General features: G+C 30.8%; 1 protein-coding gene across 1 annotated transcript; it reads right to left on the bottom strand.

Annotated features, from left to right (window-relative positions):
• Nucleotides 1-8,689: 8,689 nt before the first annotated feature.
• LOC114259980 (GATA transcription factor 1) lies at nucleotides 8,690-13,012 on the bottom strand. The gene is made up of 2 exons (XM_028200017.2): nucleotides 12,491-13,012; nucleotides 8,690-9,626 (listed from the first exon to the last, which is right to left on the bottom strand). The coding sequence occupies exons 1-2, from the start codon at nucleotides 12,680-12,682 to the stop codon at nucleotides 9,027-9,029; spliced, it is 792 nt and encodes a 263-aa protein (XP_028055818.2). The 5' UTR covers nucleotides 12,683-13,012; the 3' UTR covers nucleotides 8,690-9,026.
• Between the last annotated feature and the right edge of the window lie 3,509 nt (nucleotides 13,013-16,521).

The raw sequence follows: 16,521 nt of genomic DNA, 5'->3' as shown, positions 1-16,521 counted from the left end.
TTTGATAGTACAATTATTGCATTTTAAAAATATTAATCTTTCAAAATTACTCTTTGATAATATATTTTTTTGAAAATATCAATTGTTATAATTGTACTTTTTATGTTATTAATAAATTTAAAAGAAGAGTAAAATAATAAATTTATATTATTATTTTTCTTAATTTTTTTTGAAAAAAATTAATATTTTAAAATAATAAAAAATTAAATAAGAGAGTAATATTTTGAAACGGATGAAATAATAAATTTTGTTTTTACTTTTATTTATTTAAGTTACACACGGGCTTCTGAAGGTGTGACGGTCCATATACTCACAAGTCATAAGTAGACACAAACAATGTGCCCATTCACATGAAATCCACATGCGGTGGTGGTGTGCTAATACAATCACACATTTTTATATGAATATAATTATATTAATTATTATCAAAATCAAATATTCACAACCACCCACATGCCAAAGGGTCGTGCATGCATGTTCTATAGATATATATATGCAATACGTGACAACTGCTATGGACAGTGTAGATAGAGAGACCCCATATTCGTTCATGTGCTTCCAAAAAAAAGGTGTAAACAAGTCATGGTGAATGTCTGAATGATAGGGCAGAAGAAAGGCATATGCAATGAATGAGAAATCAAGGCTACCTTTATGTGAAGTTATTTGGTGGTATTTGGAGTATACATATTGCCATGTATCATTTATGTTAAGACACATGTCGTGTTGTTTTTAAAAATGTAAACACTAAGTGTTATCAAACGGCATCTAAGGTGTTGGGTCTTATTGTTTTATCCACTTGGATCACTCAAGGTGCCGTTTGGTAACACTTACGTTTTCAGTTTTCTGTTTATATTTACAAAAATTTAAAAAACTCAAATAAAAACTTGTTTGGTAAAATTTTTGATTTATAAATCAGTGGTCTCAGTTTATAAATTTGGCCAAAAAATGAAAACACAAAAAATGTGTTTCCATTTTGAGTTTTCAGTTTTTTTTTTTTTTATCACCCAACATTAGCCACCACCCGCCACCGTTTTCCACCACCGTCATCCGCCGCCACCACCCACCACCCACTCTCCACCACCACCACCTGCCGCCACCACTCACCGCCCACCACCCACCTGCCACCCACTTGCCATCACCACCCACCCCTCGCCACCACCACCACCACCACCACCACCACCTACATGTCATCTACCCGCTACCACCCACTACCTGCCACTACCATTCACCGCCTGCCACCACCACCCGCCACTTACTTGCCACCACCACTCACCACCCACTTGCCACCACCACCCACTCGCCACCCACCTGCCACCACCACCCACCACCACCACCACCCACTTTCTACCACTCGCCACCGTCACCCACCCACCCACTACCACCACCACCCGCCACCCACCTGCCACCACCACCCACTCACTACCACTTACCACCCGCCATCGTCACCCACCCACCCATCCACCCACCACCACCACCACCACCACCACTCACCATCCGCTACCCACCTACTATCACCACACACCACCCGCCGCTGCCACCACCACCGCCACCACCCACTCGTTACCACCCATCACCCGCCACCGTCACCCACCCACCCACCATCACCACCCACCATCCGACCGCCACCACCCACTACCACTTGCCATCCGTCACCCACCCGCCACCACCACCACCACCCCCACCCACTCGCTACCACCCGCCACCGTCACCCACCCACCCGCCACCCACCACCCGCCACCTACCCACCACCTACCACCACCCGCCATCCGCTACCCACCTGTCACCACCACCCACCACCCGCGCACCACCACCACCCGCCACTGTCACTGTCACCCACCCACCCACCACCCACCGTCACCACTTTCCACCACCGTCTTCCGCCGCCACTTGCCACCATTTGCCATTTCTCACTCTTTTTTATATTTTTAAAAATTTTTAAACATTTTATCAATTACCAAACACGTTTTTAGTTTATGTTTTTCTAAAAATAAACAAAAAATAAACATAAACCAGTTTATAAAATTTTTGTAAATATAAACTGAAAATGTAAACGTTACCAAACACACATGTTTTTCGAGTTTTTTTTTTTTTTTTTGTGCGTGTGAATATCCTAAAAATTTTAAATTATTTATGAAAATAATTAATTTTTTTAATTATTTATCAAATTAATTGATTTTTTAAAGTCACAGGTTAAAAATGCAATTACGATTTCATATTGACATAACTCACATGTACGCACCAGTCGGTCATGTCAATATGAGCGCATCTTCAAGATATGATTTCACTATGATATCACATTTTGAACATGTAATTTCATGATAAAGTTGCATTTTGAACTTGCATTTTAAAAAAAAAAAACAGGTTAGTTTGATAAATTGTTTTATTTTTTAGAAGCTCCCCTTTGTTGGGCTTTTTCTTTTTTCTTTTTTCTTTTTATCATATGAAAAGAAGCAGGGAAACACAACCAAACAAAACAAACTAGGCCAGCCTTAATAAAGCCATAAGAGCTAGAGGGGGGAAAGATATCCAGTCTAGAGGGAGGGCATTCCTAAGTGAATATATTGAGATGCCTTTAATTATACAAATGATACTACCACATCATTTTAGTACAAAATTCAGTATAAAAATTTTAATAGAATAGCATTTTTCTTAAATAAAACTATCATACTATTAAAAAAGTGATGGTTTTCTGAAGAGTGAGGGAAATTGTTATGCATTCTAAAATTTAAGATAAAATAATATAATTATGTCAAAACTAATAAATACGCCGTAATTTATTCAAACCTCAAGTGAAAAACAATATATAATTCATCTTTAAAAAGATAACCTTTAGCAAATTACTGTTACGTACAGTGGATGAAAAGAACCATCCACCTACTCTACAACTTCATGCCATTAAAGTTTTTCACACTTTTTTGGTGACAATAGGTTGAGAAATAACTTTAGTTCACATTCAACAAGCCAAAACACAGCAACAAACTCAATTCACATTTGGGTTATAACTCACAATCTTTGCTTTGGTAATTTAGGGTTCCATGTTCACTGCAACAAGTGACAACAGCTTATTGACATAAACCTTTCAATAGCCTTGGTGAAGGGGCTAGGGCACAAGCCATCGAGGCTGTTTGATAAGTTTATCAGAGTTGTTTATAATTTTTTTATTTATTTTGAGAGTGTCAAAAAGTTTAGTGCAATTTTTGCTTATTGGTTATTAGGTAAACAACTTAAATAAATTTAAAAAAAAAAAAAAAAACCTACTCAGTGTGTTTGATTTCAATTTTTTGAATTCAGTTTTCTGAAAATTTTCGTATATTTTTATTTTTAGTGAATATTTTTAAAATTTTAAATAATTTTTTTACTTTTTTAAATGTACCTTACTTAGAAAAAAATATTTTAAAAAATTAATAAATACACAACAATACGAAAAATGCATTGAATTTTCATTTTGTGTGTGTGTGTGTATTTTTTGGTATTTAATGTATTTTTTAAAGATTTTTTTAACGAATATTATACTTTTTCAGTATATTTATGTTATGTGTGTCTAAATTTTTTTTAAAATTACTTTAAATATTAAAAAAATTCATTGAAAATATTAAAATATGAAAAATAAAAAAAAGTAAAATTTTCTGAAAATTATTTTTTGAAAACTAGAACCAAACGTGAGAAGTTGCACCAAACAACATCGGTAATATTATATCGAAAATTATAAAAAAAAAAATTAATAATACATCCCTAAATACAAATGTATATGAGTATAAATCATGTGTTTGGTGGTTGAGGTCCCTAAATTTTAAATTTTATATGCTCCAATTACTTTCAACGTATATGCCCTTATACATCTTCTGTGTTATTCCTAGATGATCATCTCCTTTTATCATAAACAAAAATGGGCGTTGATTGAGACCCCTCAAGCCCCCACCCCTACCACCCTCACATACACGGGCTGGTGATTGGGGGAAAAGAAAGAAAAAAAAATAAAAAATAAAAAAAAAACTTAGCCAATCACAAGTCAAAGGGGTCGTGAGAGTGTCCTCTTGTGAGGGTCTAAATCATTTTACGACATGAATTCTATTCTATTGTAAACTCTCCTCTTTAATGATAATCTTAACAAACGACCAAGTAATCATGGTGGCTACTCAGATCTAATGTCTTCCAAAATACTCCTCGTACAGTGGTGATTAACCTGAAGAAAAATTCCTTCTAAAAAAACGGAGCCCACATACCCAGTGGCGGAGGCAGCCAGGGACGGGGGTCACGTGCCCCCCTGAATTTTGAGAAATTTTTTTTTTTTTTTTTTTTTGTGCAAATATGAAGAAAGAGGTTGATTATTGGTTCAATGAGACTTAGTCTAATAACCTTAAGGTTATGGATTCAAGTCTTGGGACCACCATTTTGTACATTATGTCAAAGGTTAGGTGTGTACTCAATCTTTCTCCTCTCAAACACACATGTGTACTAATTGGACGTTGTTGTTTTGTTACAAATATATAAAAATATTTTTTAAAAAAAAAATTACAAAAATATTATTAGAGTAAAATGTCAATGACATTTTAAAAATTATGAGAACAATAATGGTTGTTTTGAATGAAAATGAAGAGACTATTATAAACTATATCATCTATGAAAATTTTATGAAAAATTTTGAATGTAACGGTATGTCATTATTATTGACATGCAAGAATAAGTAATCTCACTATAAAGATAGGAAATTTATTGGATTGTTAGTTACATTTGACATGTGAGGTTCACTCTCTATGTGTTTATTTACTATTAGTTGGTGATATCGCATACTAATGATGATGTGGTATTACCATATATTGAATTTTTAATCAAATTTTGTATAAATTTTTTTATCATTATATAATTTATTTTAAGACTTATATCCATATTTTTTTATATTATCCATGATACACTAGTTATAAATAACATTATTTTTTTTTATGTTTCTCGAAATCAATTGTAAAAACTTGCGTTAAATATTTTTGTAAAATTTTTCAATATTATAATTAATAAGTGCCCCCTCTAATTTGATTTTCTGGCTCCGCCACTGCACATACCCAATACTCTTTTGTTAACTAATTAGGGTGTTGATTATAACTTTATTATGACTCATATTGTAGTGTTAGTTTATGATTTATTTATAACAGTTGTTCTTTCGGTCATGATTCAAAAGGTTTTTAGTTATATCTCAAATGATATTGTGTATTTTATGAGCCATTTTCGTGTTAGTTATGCCTTAATATGATCTTCGTTATGACTTTGTTATAACCTATTATGGTTGTTATTTTGGTTATGACCAAAGAGGCATTTTGTTATGGCTCAAATCGTGTTTAGTTAGGATCTATTATGGTTTCTTTAATTATGACTAAAAATAATTTAGCTATGACATTTTGTATTATCAAGACTACAAAATGTCATGACTTATATTATGTACATTTTTAAATTTGTGTATTGTAGAATGATCTTAATCTTAATTACTTTTATTTATTTATTTATTTATTCAATATGTAGTCACACATAGGGTTGGACAAATGTCGGACCGGATGGGATTCGGGTTGGGCCGAAATTACATAATAAGGGATTTTGTGTCTATCCAAGCCCGGCCCTAACATCAAATCTCTATATGTGTCCAAGACCGGTTCAAAAACTAATTATAAATCCTAAGCCCACCCATTGGGTTATATGTTAAAAAAAATTAAAACATTCCATAATTAAATTCAATCACACATTATATTTCTTAAATAAATATATTGATATTATTATAAATTGAAAGATTTTGTATATAAATTGAAAGATTTCTTAAATAAATTCAATCACGTATCACCATAAATGTGAGTTTCAATAAAATTAATAAAGATAAAGTTTAGATCCCAACAAAAAATATGTATATTAATGTATTATAAATAAATAAACGAATAATTAATTTAATAGCTGGCCAGGCTGGGATGGGTTGAAAGTATAAATCCCAAGCCCAATCCATTAATATTTCGGGTTGAAAATGTGGGCACAGACCGGCCCTATGGACTAAAACAACCTTTTCAAACCTTAAAAAAATAAAATTAAAGTCGGGCGGGCCAATGTCCACCCACACAAGAATATAAACATTTATTATTCTTTTGGAGAACTTTGAGTTGTTTTGTGTAAATGTTTTCCAAAATTCAGTTTACTTTCAAACTCCCAAAGAAACATGCTACATAGGATCATATTTGTTATTTTTTTTCCACTCCTATATTCAAGTGGGTGGGTGTCGTACATGTATTTATATCTAAGAGTGAGAAAATGAGTCAAAGAATGAGATTATGTATAGTAATGCTCATCCTCAAATCATCTCTACAAGTCAGAGAAGTTTCACTAACTACAAGTCAATTACAGTGGCATTTAAATGATTTTTGGAAATTTCTCTAACTTTAGTTGTTGAAATTTATATGGCTTTCAGCTAGTGAAACTTAAAATCAATTGCAGTGACATTTAATTGATTTTGTTGAAATTTCACTGACTCTCTATTTAAAGATAACAAACTTGGTGAAATTTTCGTTACTTTTTGTGTCAGTGAAATTTAAAGTCAATTATAGTGACATTTAACTAATTTTAGTACAATTTCTCTGACTTTAGTTATTGAAAGTCAGAGAAAATTCTCTGTTTAAAGATAATAACTTAGTGAAATTTTCATTATTTTTTTTCTTTAGAATTTCATATTCATCATGTATCTTATTTGATAGATCTTGATAAGAGAATTCTACAAATAAAAAATTTATGCAAAACGAAGATCTAAGAAAAAAGTTATTGAATTTTAAATTTTGAAATATATTACAAAAATGAAAACAAAGTTTGCTGGATGTATTTAACTATTTCATGTAATAAGGTTGTTTTTGTTGAAAAAATTGTAGCATGCTATAATAGTAAAATCTTATTATATGATTCTACTTTAAATTCAAATTAAAATAAAATAAAAATTATCAGAAATAATAATTTATGTTGAAAATTTTTAAAATTATTAACAAATAATTAATTTGATATAACAGATCTACTATGCTAACATAAATTGTTATATGGTATTTATTAATATTAGTTACTAATGAAAATTAATAAAATCACTAATAGTAATTCTGATTTTAGAGGAAATCAAATTTTCATTTCTCCCTCCAAGCAATTTAACTAACTTCAAATTTATATAGACAATTTTCAAATCTCCCTCTAAAACATTTTAATTCGAACACTTTAAAGAAAAATCTTATTATATGAGAAGTTTTCACATTCTCTTTAAATTTTCAAATGAAATTCCTTATGGCTCAGTTTGGTTAGGATAACAATGGCAGAAAATGAAAAAAAAAAAAAAAAAAAAAAAAAATTAAGTTTGTTTAGCATGAAAGTGGTAAAAGTAATTTTCTTATATAAGTCATAATAGCGTGATAGCTAACCTTCCAGCTTCTTACCCAAAAATAAAAGAGAAAGTTTAAATTTGTTATAAAAGTAATTACTTATAATTAGAATTCTTATTTTCTTACAAAATTTTCATCCTAATCAAATTAATACAATAAAAGATATTTTCTTTTCCTTTTCTTTTCTCTCACTTTACTTTCTATCATTTTCACTTTCCATAATTTATTTTTTTATAATCAAACGAAACCTAAGAAAAGCCACTTGGAAGGAGAGTTTCTAGTATTGATATACAAAAAAAAATAAAAAAAAATACATATATAATAAATTAATATTAATAATAAAAACAAAAATTGGTAAAATCAAAAATATAATAGGAGTATACATGATTTTATGACTAAGATTATAATCTCTCCAAAATTATATAAAATTCAAATCCTAGTACAATTCAGATTGTTTGACCTGTCTGAGATGAGCATAATTTTGATATTGGAAGTCGAGCACAGCAAATAGCATAATAATAAGAGTAACTCCAACTATCACATCCACAAGCACAAAATATTTTGAAGTAATTTGTGAGTTTTGTATCTTTGTATAAAAAGGAGGGACACCTCAAATAAACTTCACCCATTGTTGACAAAGAGGTTGCACAATGACCAAGTTCACACTACAAACAACCAAGTCAAAATCCAGCAAATAATATATCAAATTGATACAAACAGAGGTGAATCCCATTATTGGATTACAAGATTTTCATAATCCTTCTCACTTAATCTTGTTTTGGTCATAAACTACCAAAAGCCTCAATAATTAATCACCTGACCATTTTCTACTCACTTGTATGACCATTAATCAAAACTAAAATAGACCATACAAGATAACATTGGCATTTTAAGAGCCTTCTTTGGACCCTGTAATCCAACCAAATATTCTAACACTAATTCTTAAAAAAAATTTAAAAAAAAAGAATACATTTTTACAGATATATGAATTCAAGGGGAAAACCATCCACCACATTGTGTTGAGAAGACAAGAATAAGCAAAAGTGAAGATTAAAGACTTGGTCATCTTCAAAAAATCTCACAGAAATTTAAGTCATTGACAACCAGTGCAAGCACAAAGTACAAAGGAAATGTATATATATATATAAATAGAACTAGTTTAAGTAGATTGAAACAGCAAGATGTAAAAATCAAAACTTATAGACATGTCTTTGTATTCAAGGCATCTTCAACATGTCAATCATCAAAAGCAACTCCCCAACTATCCATCAGGCTTTAAGCTAGCTCAGAAAACAAAACATGACAACCACTTTGTGTCCCAAAATTTCACCAAAACCTTCATTTCAGCAATCCAAAATTCCATCATCTCCATTCCAAGCAAACAAACAACTAGTATACCAAAACCAAAACCAAATATTTTTTGGGTGTTTTCTATTCGAATAATGCATAAACAATCACACTCTAAAGTCAAAATTCCCCTAATGAATTTTGATGAACCAAAATAAATAATGGTTAAACTAAACCATCTATGTAGCCCCATTACAACAAACCCTAATTCCTAATCTAACATCACTATGCTAAATTAAAAATAAAGACGGAGAGAGAGAGAGAACTACTCACCACTATCCTACTCTATATCCACAGATTTCATTCACCACCACCATACCTCTGCCTTCTCATCTCTATTATCTTCCGGTGAGAATTTGAATGCATTACACTGGAAAATGTTGGACTGCTTGCCGGGCGGTACTCGGGCACAAGCCTCCCTGACTTGTACCGTACCCCACAAGCATTGCACAATGTTTTCGGCCCCATTGGACCCGCCCGCCATTGCGGTGTCTTGTCCGCCTGACAATGCTGGCACTTCCTCCCGATTGTACTACTTGGTGGTGGTGGTGGTGGTGGTGGTCCTTTGGGCAACCCTTTTTTGGCACTCTTCACCATATCTTGGCTCCATGACCACCACTGCTGACCCGGTAAGTCTGAAAACCCGCGCCGCCGCCGCCTCCTGCTCCGCGCTTTACCGGGGTATGGCGGAACCGGAACTAAAATGCTGCGTGCACAGCAGTTCGGAACAGTGGTGGCGCTGCTGTTGCTAGTGCTGGTGCTGGTGGTGCTGCTGTTTTCAAGCACCGATGCCGGGCTCTGGACAATGCCAGGGTTGTCTGAGAGGATGTCCAAGCAAGTCTCAACGGCCGGAAACGCATCTTTGTTGGACAACCATTCCAGTTCTTCCTCGGCAAACTCCTGATTGGGGAAACAAATTACTCAATGCCAAACCCCTTTAACACAGTGGGTTGACCTGTTGAGTCAACTCAGCTAAAATATCATACAAATAACAATACAGTAAGCTTAGGTATGTTTGAAAAAAAGGTCATGAGAATTTGAGTCAAACAAGGTAGTGTGTAATCTAAATTTATTTTAAATGTAGATCTCACTGGTTTTGATCATACAAATCAATCTGGACTACACACTAATTATTTTAGTACTGAACTTATTGATTGGGAAGTGGCTTTTTTTTTATTTTCCTGTTTTTTGGCTAAAATATAATGTGAAAAAAATCAAAATTGTTTGAAAAGGACTTTCTGATTTTTCACGGGAAAAACGGGCAAAGAGTCGAACGAATGAAAAAAAAAAAATCTGACTTTTTGGTACGAATTGAATTTTTTTAGCTTCTTAGTTATTTTAGTAATTTTTTTGACTTTTTAATTAAAATGTTCAATTCCCAAACAGACCCACCCAAGCCACAGTTTATTTGCTAAAAAAATCATTCTGTTAAAAAAAGAGTTTTAAGTCATTTAGCATACTCATTTCTCAACAAAAAACCTAGGCCTCGTTCAGGAACAGACTTTTTTAATAACTTTTTGATTTTTTAATTAAAATATGATGTAAAAAAAAAATAATATGTTTAGAAAGACTTTTTAATTTTTTATGAAAAGATGTGCAAAAAGTAAAGAGAAAAGAAAATCTTTAACTTTTTAATATAGGTTGTTGGCTTTTTATTTTTTTAATAACTTTTTGACTAAAAAAACAACTTGCCAACCGATTACGTTATAACCACTCTAAAAAGTCAATTGAAACGTCAAAAAAAGCTATCAATATGGGTGTTCTGGAATTATGGTTAAAAGCTGATTTTTTAAACTTTTTTAGCTTTTTTCGCTGTTTTAAGTGAAAGGTGATGTGATCCAAAATAAATTAAAAGTTTAACTTTTAACTTTTACCCTATGTTCCCAAAATGGGAAGTCTCTTTTAACATCAGCTTTTTTTATCAGATTTCTTTTATTTATAGTCAATAAGCTAACTTTTTAGCAACATCTTAAAAAGGCCTTATATTAACTACATTTACCATCAAATTTTATTTATTATATAATACGACAAATTCATAACTGCTGAATATTATTGGGAACCCCTATTCACATGTGACATATCATATGGTAAGAAAATATGGCAATTTAACATTATTACACAAATAAAAAGTTCCCATACCCACATGGTGATAGGTCACTATTCCCATAAAACTACCCCCCCACTTTTTGAATAGGGTCAATTGTACTTTTTCTTTTCCCCTTTTTTTTTTTTTTTTTATCAAGATCGTAGGATGCTTGTTCATTAGTAAAGTTACACTATAATTACAAGAGTCGCTGCTGCATCAGTTCAAACTCCTAACATTCTCCTCACCAAATAAGAATACTTTGATCTTTGAAATTTTTTTCTTCCCATTTTGGTCTTCATGTTTTAAGTTTTTTTTTTTTTACTTTACTTCTAAATCTAATTTATATTCAAAATTAGATTTAAAAAAAAATATCACGGTAGCTACCAAACTATATAATTGTATTGGAGTTTGGGTTTGGGCCAGAGGTGTCCGTTACAAATAATAAAATATTTTTATTCTTTATATCATGTGACCGTGTATGTGTTATTTTTTTATATAGTTTTTTTTTTAATATAGAAATTAGCTTAAATTGAAACATGAATGGTGAAAATGTATATATACATATATCAAGCAGTCTCGTTTGACAATATCATTTTTTATTTTAAAAGTTAAAAAATTATTAAAAAATTAAAAAGTCTACAATTTATACTAAAAAATTAAATTTTTTTTTTTTACTTTTTACACATCTTTTCGTAAAAAATTAAAAAATTATTTTAAACATATTTTTTTATATCATATTTAAGCTAAAATATTAAAAAATACTAAAAAAGCCTTGTTCCCAGGCTTAAAATAAAAAATAAAAAAAATAGCCAAATATAAACCGGACAAAGTATAACTTAACGTTTTGAATAATGCTAATGTGTGATTTGTTGTAGAGGGGTATTATTGTCATTTCACGTAGAGACACAAAAGAGGTATGAGTTGTCAAATGGGAAAATGTCGACTAGGCGACAACTAAGAAATAAAGCCAAGGCTTTATGTTTGGCATGCTGTTTCGAACTAAATAGTCATAAAAAAAAAAAATAATAATAATAAATTAAAAATTAATAAAATAAAATGTTATATTTAAATAAAAAAAATTATAAAATTACAAAATCTATCTCAAATAGTAAAGAATTTAAAAGTCAACACATATCCAAAGAAACATATTACCTTATTAACTTAGGCTATGTTTGAAAACTAGTATTTTAATTAAAAAATTAAAAAATTATTATAAATTATCACATTATCTTATTTATTTATTTATAAATTTTTTTTTTAAAATTTAAAAATTATTAAAATAATCTATTCTTAAAGGAGGCCTTATTTGAATTGACTTACCTTTTTATATTTTTTATACGTTTTTCAAAAAAAAAACCCAATAAATTAATTTTTTTTCCACGTCCCATAAACAAGCTAACTACCCTTAGATTCCCAAAGGACAAAACTGTCCACGCATTAATTTTGAGTGGCAAAACACCCCACAATATTAAATCAATATCAAAACCGCCAGGGCCACCCAATGAAGAGAGCCCACCGACTCGGACCCGACTCAAAAAAATCATCCGAGTTGACACATAAGATTCCCGAGTAACACCGTGTTAGGCCCCAAACAACCCAGAATCGTCCGAGTCAAGCAGAAACTCGGACAGAGTTTGGGAAAATGATGGAAACAAAAAGGGGGATTTGAAGTACTTACAGTCAAAGAGAGGGTTTGATGATCATCTGGGTCTTGTTTGGATGACTCCAAAGAAGAAGAAGAAGAAGAAAGGGGTTTTAGGGTTTTGTTGTTGTTGTTTTCGTCATCATCGTCTTCATCTCCTGCGTCCAAAGTGAAGTTGAGAAGGTCATCAACCATGAAACGTGCACGTCTGTCCAGAGCAGCCTCCATTTTTCTTAGAAAATACAGAGAGAGAGAGAGAGAGAGATGAAAAGAAGGCGTGAAATGTTTAAAGGGTACGACCAAAAGGGTTTGGTTTAGAGAGGGAAAGAACGCCTGTTTAGAGAGAGAAAAAGAGAGGGGGTGTTTCTTCTCTTTTTCTTTTGGCTATATCATCAACAATGCCAAGAGGGCTTTGTTTGGCTAGCATTGCCATGTGGATTTTTTTAAAAAAATACTATAGGTCTTAGATAAATTATTAAATAAATTATCAAATCTCTTATATAGATATAAAATTTACATTTATGTAGATTTCACACTCATATAAGAGATTCAGTAATTTATTTAGGCCAAGTTTGGGATGTTCCAAAAAAACCAAAAAGTCAAAAAGTTACTCAAAAAGTTAAAAAGTTAACACTATTCACCAAAAGTCAACAATTACGGCTGCACAACTCCCAATTCAAATTTTTCCCTTCAAATCAATTTTTACAATTTTTTATTATACATTTTCCAATAAAAAGTCAAAAAGTTAACCCAAACATCCATATTTTCAACCTCAATTTTTTAGTCCAAAAAGACAAAAAGTGTACTTATTTAGTTTTCCCAAACTTAGCCTTAGAGTACTTAGCGTAACTCAAATTTTTTTCTTTTTCTTTTAGAGTGTGCTCATTTTTCCTTTTTCTCCTTTTTCCAATTTCCTTTTTTAAACGTCTATTGTAGCATCTTTATTTCCTTTTTTATCATTTTTTATTAAATTAATAAAAAATATTTTTTCATTAAATTAAAAATTTATCAAATCCTTCTTCAAAAATTATATTTGATGAAAAATTTTAAAAATAAAACATTAGAGATGATTTTTTTCCCATCAAATTAGATGAAAAGAAATTATAATCAGTGCGTTTGGTTTGAGTTTTTTGAATTAAATTTTTTAAAAACTCCATTTTTTAGTTTTCATACTTTTTTGTCTTTAGTAAATATTTTTAAAATTTTAAATATTTTTTTTACTTTTTTAGATGCACCTTACTTAGATGTATCTAAAAAGTAAAAAATTTGGGAAAAAATATTTTAAAATTTTAATAAATACATAAAAATACAAAAAAATGCATTGAATTCTCGTATTTTTTTTTGTATTTTTGGTATAAGAGCCAAGTGATGTTGTATCCTGTTTATGACTGCTTTGCTGCTTCTAGTCAATCTTCTCTATTGTTTATTTGATTAATCTTGTTTTCAGTTCATCTTAATCACCCAAAAGATCAGTCTGTTTTATCCACCTAGTTTGAGTCACCCACTTTCGTCCCTGTACTGAGTAAGTCCTTAGAGTTAAGTCGTGTTGGACTTAGGAGTCTTCCGAATAGGGTATGTATGTATACTAGGTATGAGGTAAAACTGACAAGAATAGGGTATGTATTAAGATATCTGTCAAATTGATTAATTAAACAGAACAATGAGTCGATTATTTAGAAGCAACTCATCAGTGAGTTCTAGGTCAACAACTTTGCCCTCAATACCTAATCAAGGATTAGTAATTAATGAAGAAGATGTTGAAATACAAAATGATAAATTTGATGCTGGATGGAATATACCCAAATTGCCGATTAAAGAAATTTATAAAACTACTTTTTTACAGAATGTTTTTAAAGTTGCTCTCCATGTTAAAACTATTGAACAAGTTTATGCTTTAGAAAAACTTAGGGAAACCTGCCAATTATTTGATAAAAAGTTAATCAAAAGACATTTAAATAATGGTTATAATTTTATGCATATTGGTTTAATTCAAGTTAGTGTAAATCCATTAACGATAGTAGGCAAAAACACTTCTGTTTTATTATGTTTAAGAGATGCTCGCTTTCTTAATTACACAAATACTCCAAACATAAACATAAATCATCATACAAATATTCTAGTAAATATAAAAAGAACTATTCACCTTCCAAATCAAATGATAAATACATAAAAATACAAAAAATGTATTGAATTCTCGTATTTTTTTTTTATATTTTTGGTATTTAGTGAATTTTTAAAAGGTTTTTTTCACATTTTTTTTATTTTTTAGGTATATTTATGTTAGATATGTCTAAAAAGTAAAAAAAAAAATGCTTAAAATATTTAAAAAATTTAATAAAAACAAAAAAAATATGAAAAATAAGAAAGTAGAATTTTTTAAAAAGTGTTTTTGAAAAAACACAACCAAGCATGGTGATTGTTTTTTTTTTTAAATTGAAGAATTGGAGTAGTTCACTCTGTCCCAAAATATTGGATAAATTAATATAAATTGTTTCTTATGATTCTAAAAATTACATTTCATTTCTTGAGGTCTTTAATTTCGTAACAAATCTCTCTTTTTATTAATAAATTATCAAGTTAATTAATAATTTTTAATGATATTAGAAATATATTTCAATTAATAATTTAAGTAATTTTATTATTGTATAGAAGAGAAATTATGAATTTTATTTTCTTAGTTAATTTTGTTAAATAAAAAATTCTAAGAATGGGATATTGGTAATTTTTCAAATCACATGGGGCAATTTGTACTTTAAGTAAACCTCAGAAGTTGTATTCAAAAATACTAGAGACCCTAAAAATTTTATCAAAAATTTTACTAAATGTCTCACATGAGTGTGGAAGCCACATGAGACCCACATTGTGTGGGACCCACACCCATGTGAGGCATTTGGTAGAATTTTTGAGGTTTCTAGCATTACGCGATTGTATTTGTAATATATCCCAAAATATTAGTAGTCTCTTATGGGAAATCTGATTTTTTTGAATAATGCTATATGTATTAATTAATATACTAACTAGTATACTAACAGATGATGTGGCATAATTTTAGAAGTTTTGGATATTTATAATTTGTATAATACGTGAGGTCAGTAATAATGACATAATACTAGTTGGTACACTAATGTGTACATTAATTGATACATGTTGCACCATCAAAAAAAATTTGGTAGTACAATTATTATTCTTTGAAAGTATTAAATTTCTAAGTGCTCATTTGGAAAGATAGGTTTGGTGTTTTTTTGGCTAAAATAGTCACAAAAAAAATAAAATAAATTTTTTAGTCTAATAAGACAAAATATCACATCCAACTCATAATCATTATATTCTTTCTCTCACAAAAGTCAAAAAGTCAAAAAACACATCCCAAACAAAATTTTTTAACCCCAGATTAAAATAGCTAAAAAATCGACCCACTTTCCAAACCAACCCTAAAACTATCATTTGACTTCTTTTGTTTTTAAGAGAAATGCCCCGTAACTCGATATTTTAAGGCTCGAATGGCCCATCTCTCTCTCTCTCTCTCTCCATCTTTCTCTTTCTTCTCTATCTCTTTTCTGCTTTGGTCTTCTTCTTTCTGAGTAGTGATGGCGGTGCCGGAAAGGTTTGCGACGTTGGAGTCTGTATCTTATACACACATATGTATATGTTTGTGTATACACAAATTCTCATCCCTCTCTCCCTGATCCTTTCTCTCTCTCTTTCTCTCTGGCCGATTTCACCTCCCATCACTCTCACCTCTCTTTCTTCTTCATCTTTCTAGATTGTTGGCCGATTGACGGTTTTCAACTGTGGCTGTGGGTTTGGTTTGGATTTTGGGATTTGATTTTGGATATGATTTTAATTTTGGGTTTTGATTTTGTTTATTTGTGGCTCTAATGACCATTTCCGCATGAGACCCCAAGTGGGTTTAATTCTGATGACCATTGTGATGGGTGATCTACTCCCAATTTCACGAATTTTGAGGTTGCTTCTTGAGTGTCTATTTCACATTTGATAGACACTAAATGTGGAATAGAGCTTCTGGGTTAGTTGGGTGTCTGTGTTAGAGCTTCTTGTATAGTTTT

The sequence above is a fragment of the Camellia sinensis genome, chromosome 7, assembly GCF_055761805.1.
Source record: "Camellia sinensis isolate YWXY chromosome 7, ASM5576180v1, whole genome shotgun sequence".
Classification (NCBI taxonomy): Eukaryota; Viridiplantae; Streptophyta; class Magnoliopsida; order Ericales; family Theaceae; genus Camellia; species Camellia sinensis.
This window is presented reverse-complemented; position numbering and strand designations above follow the sequence as displayed.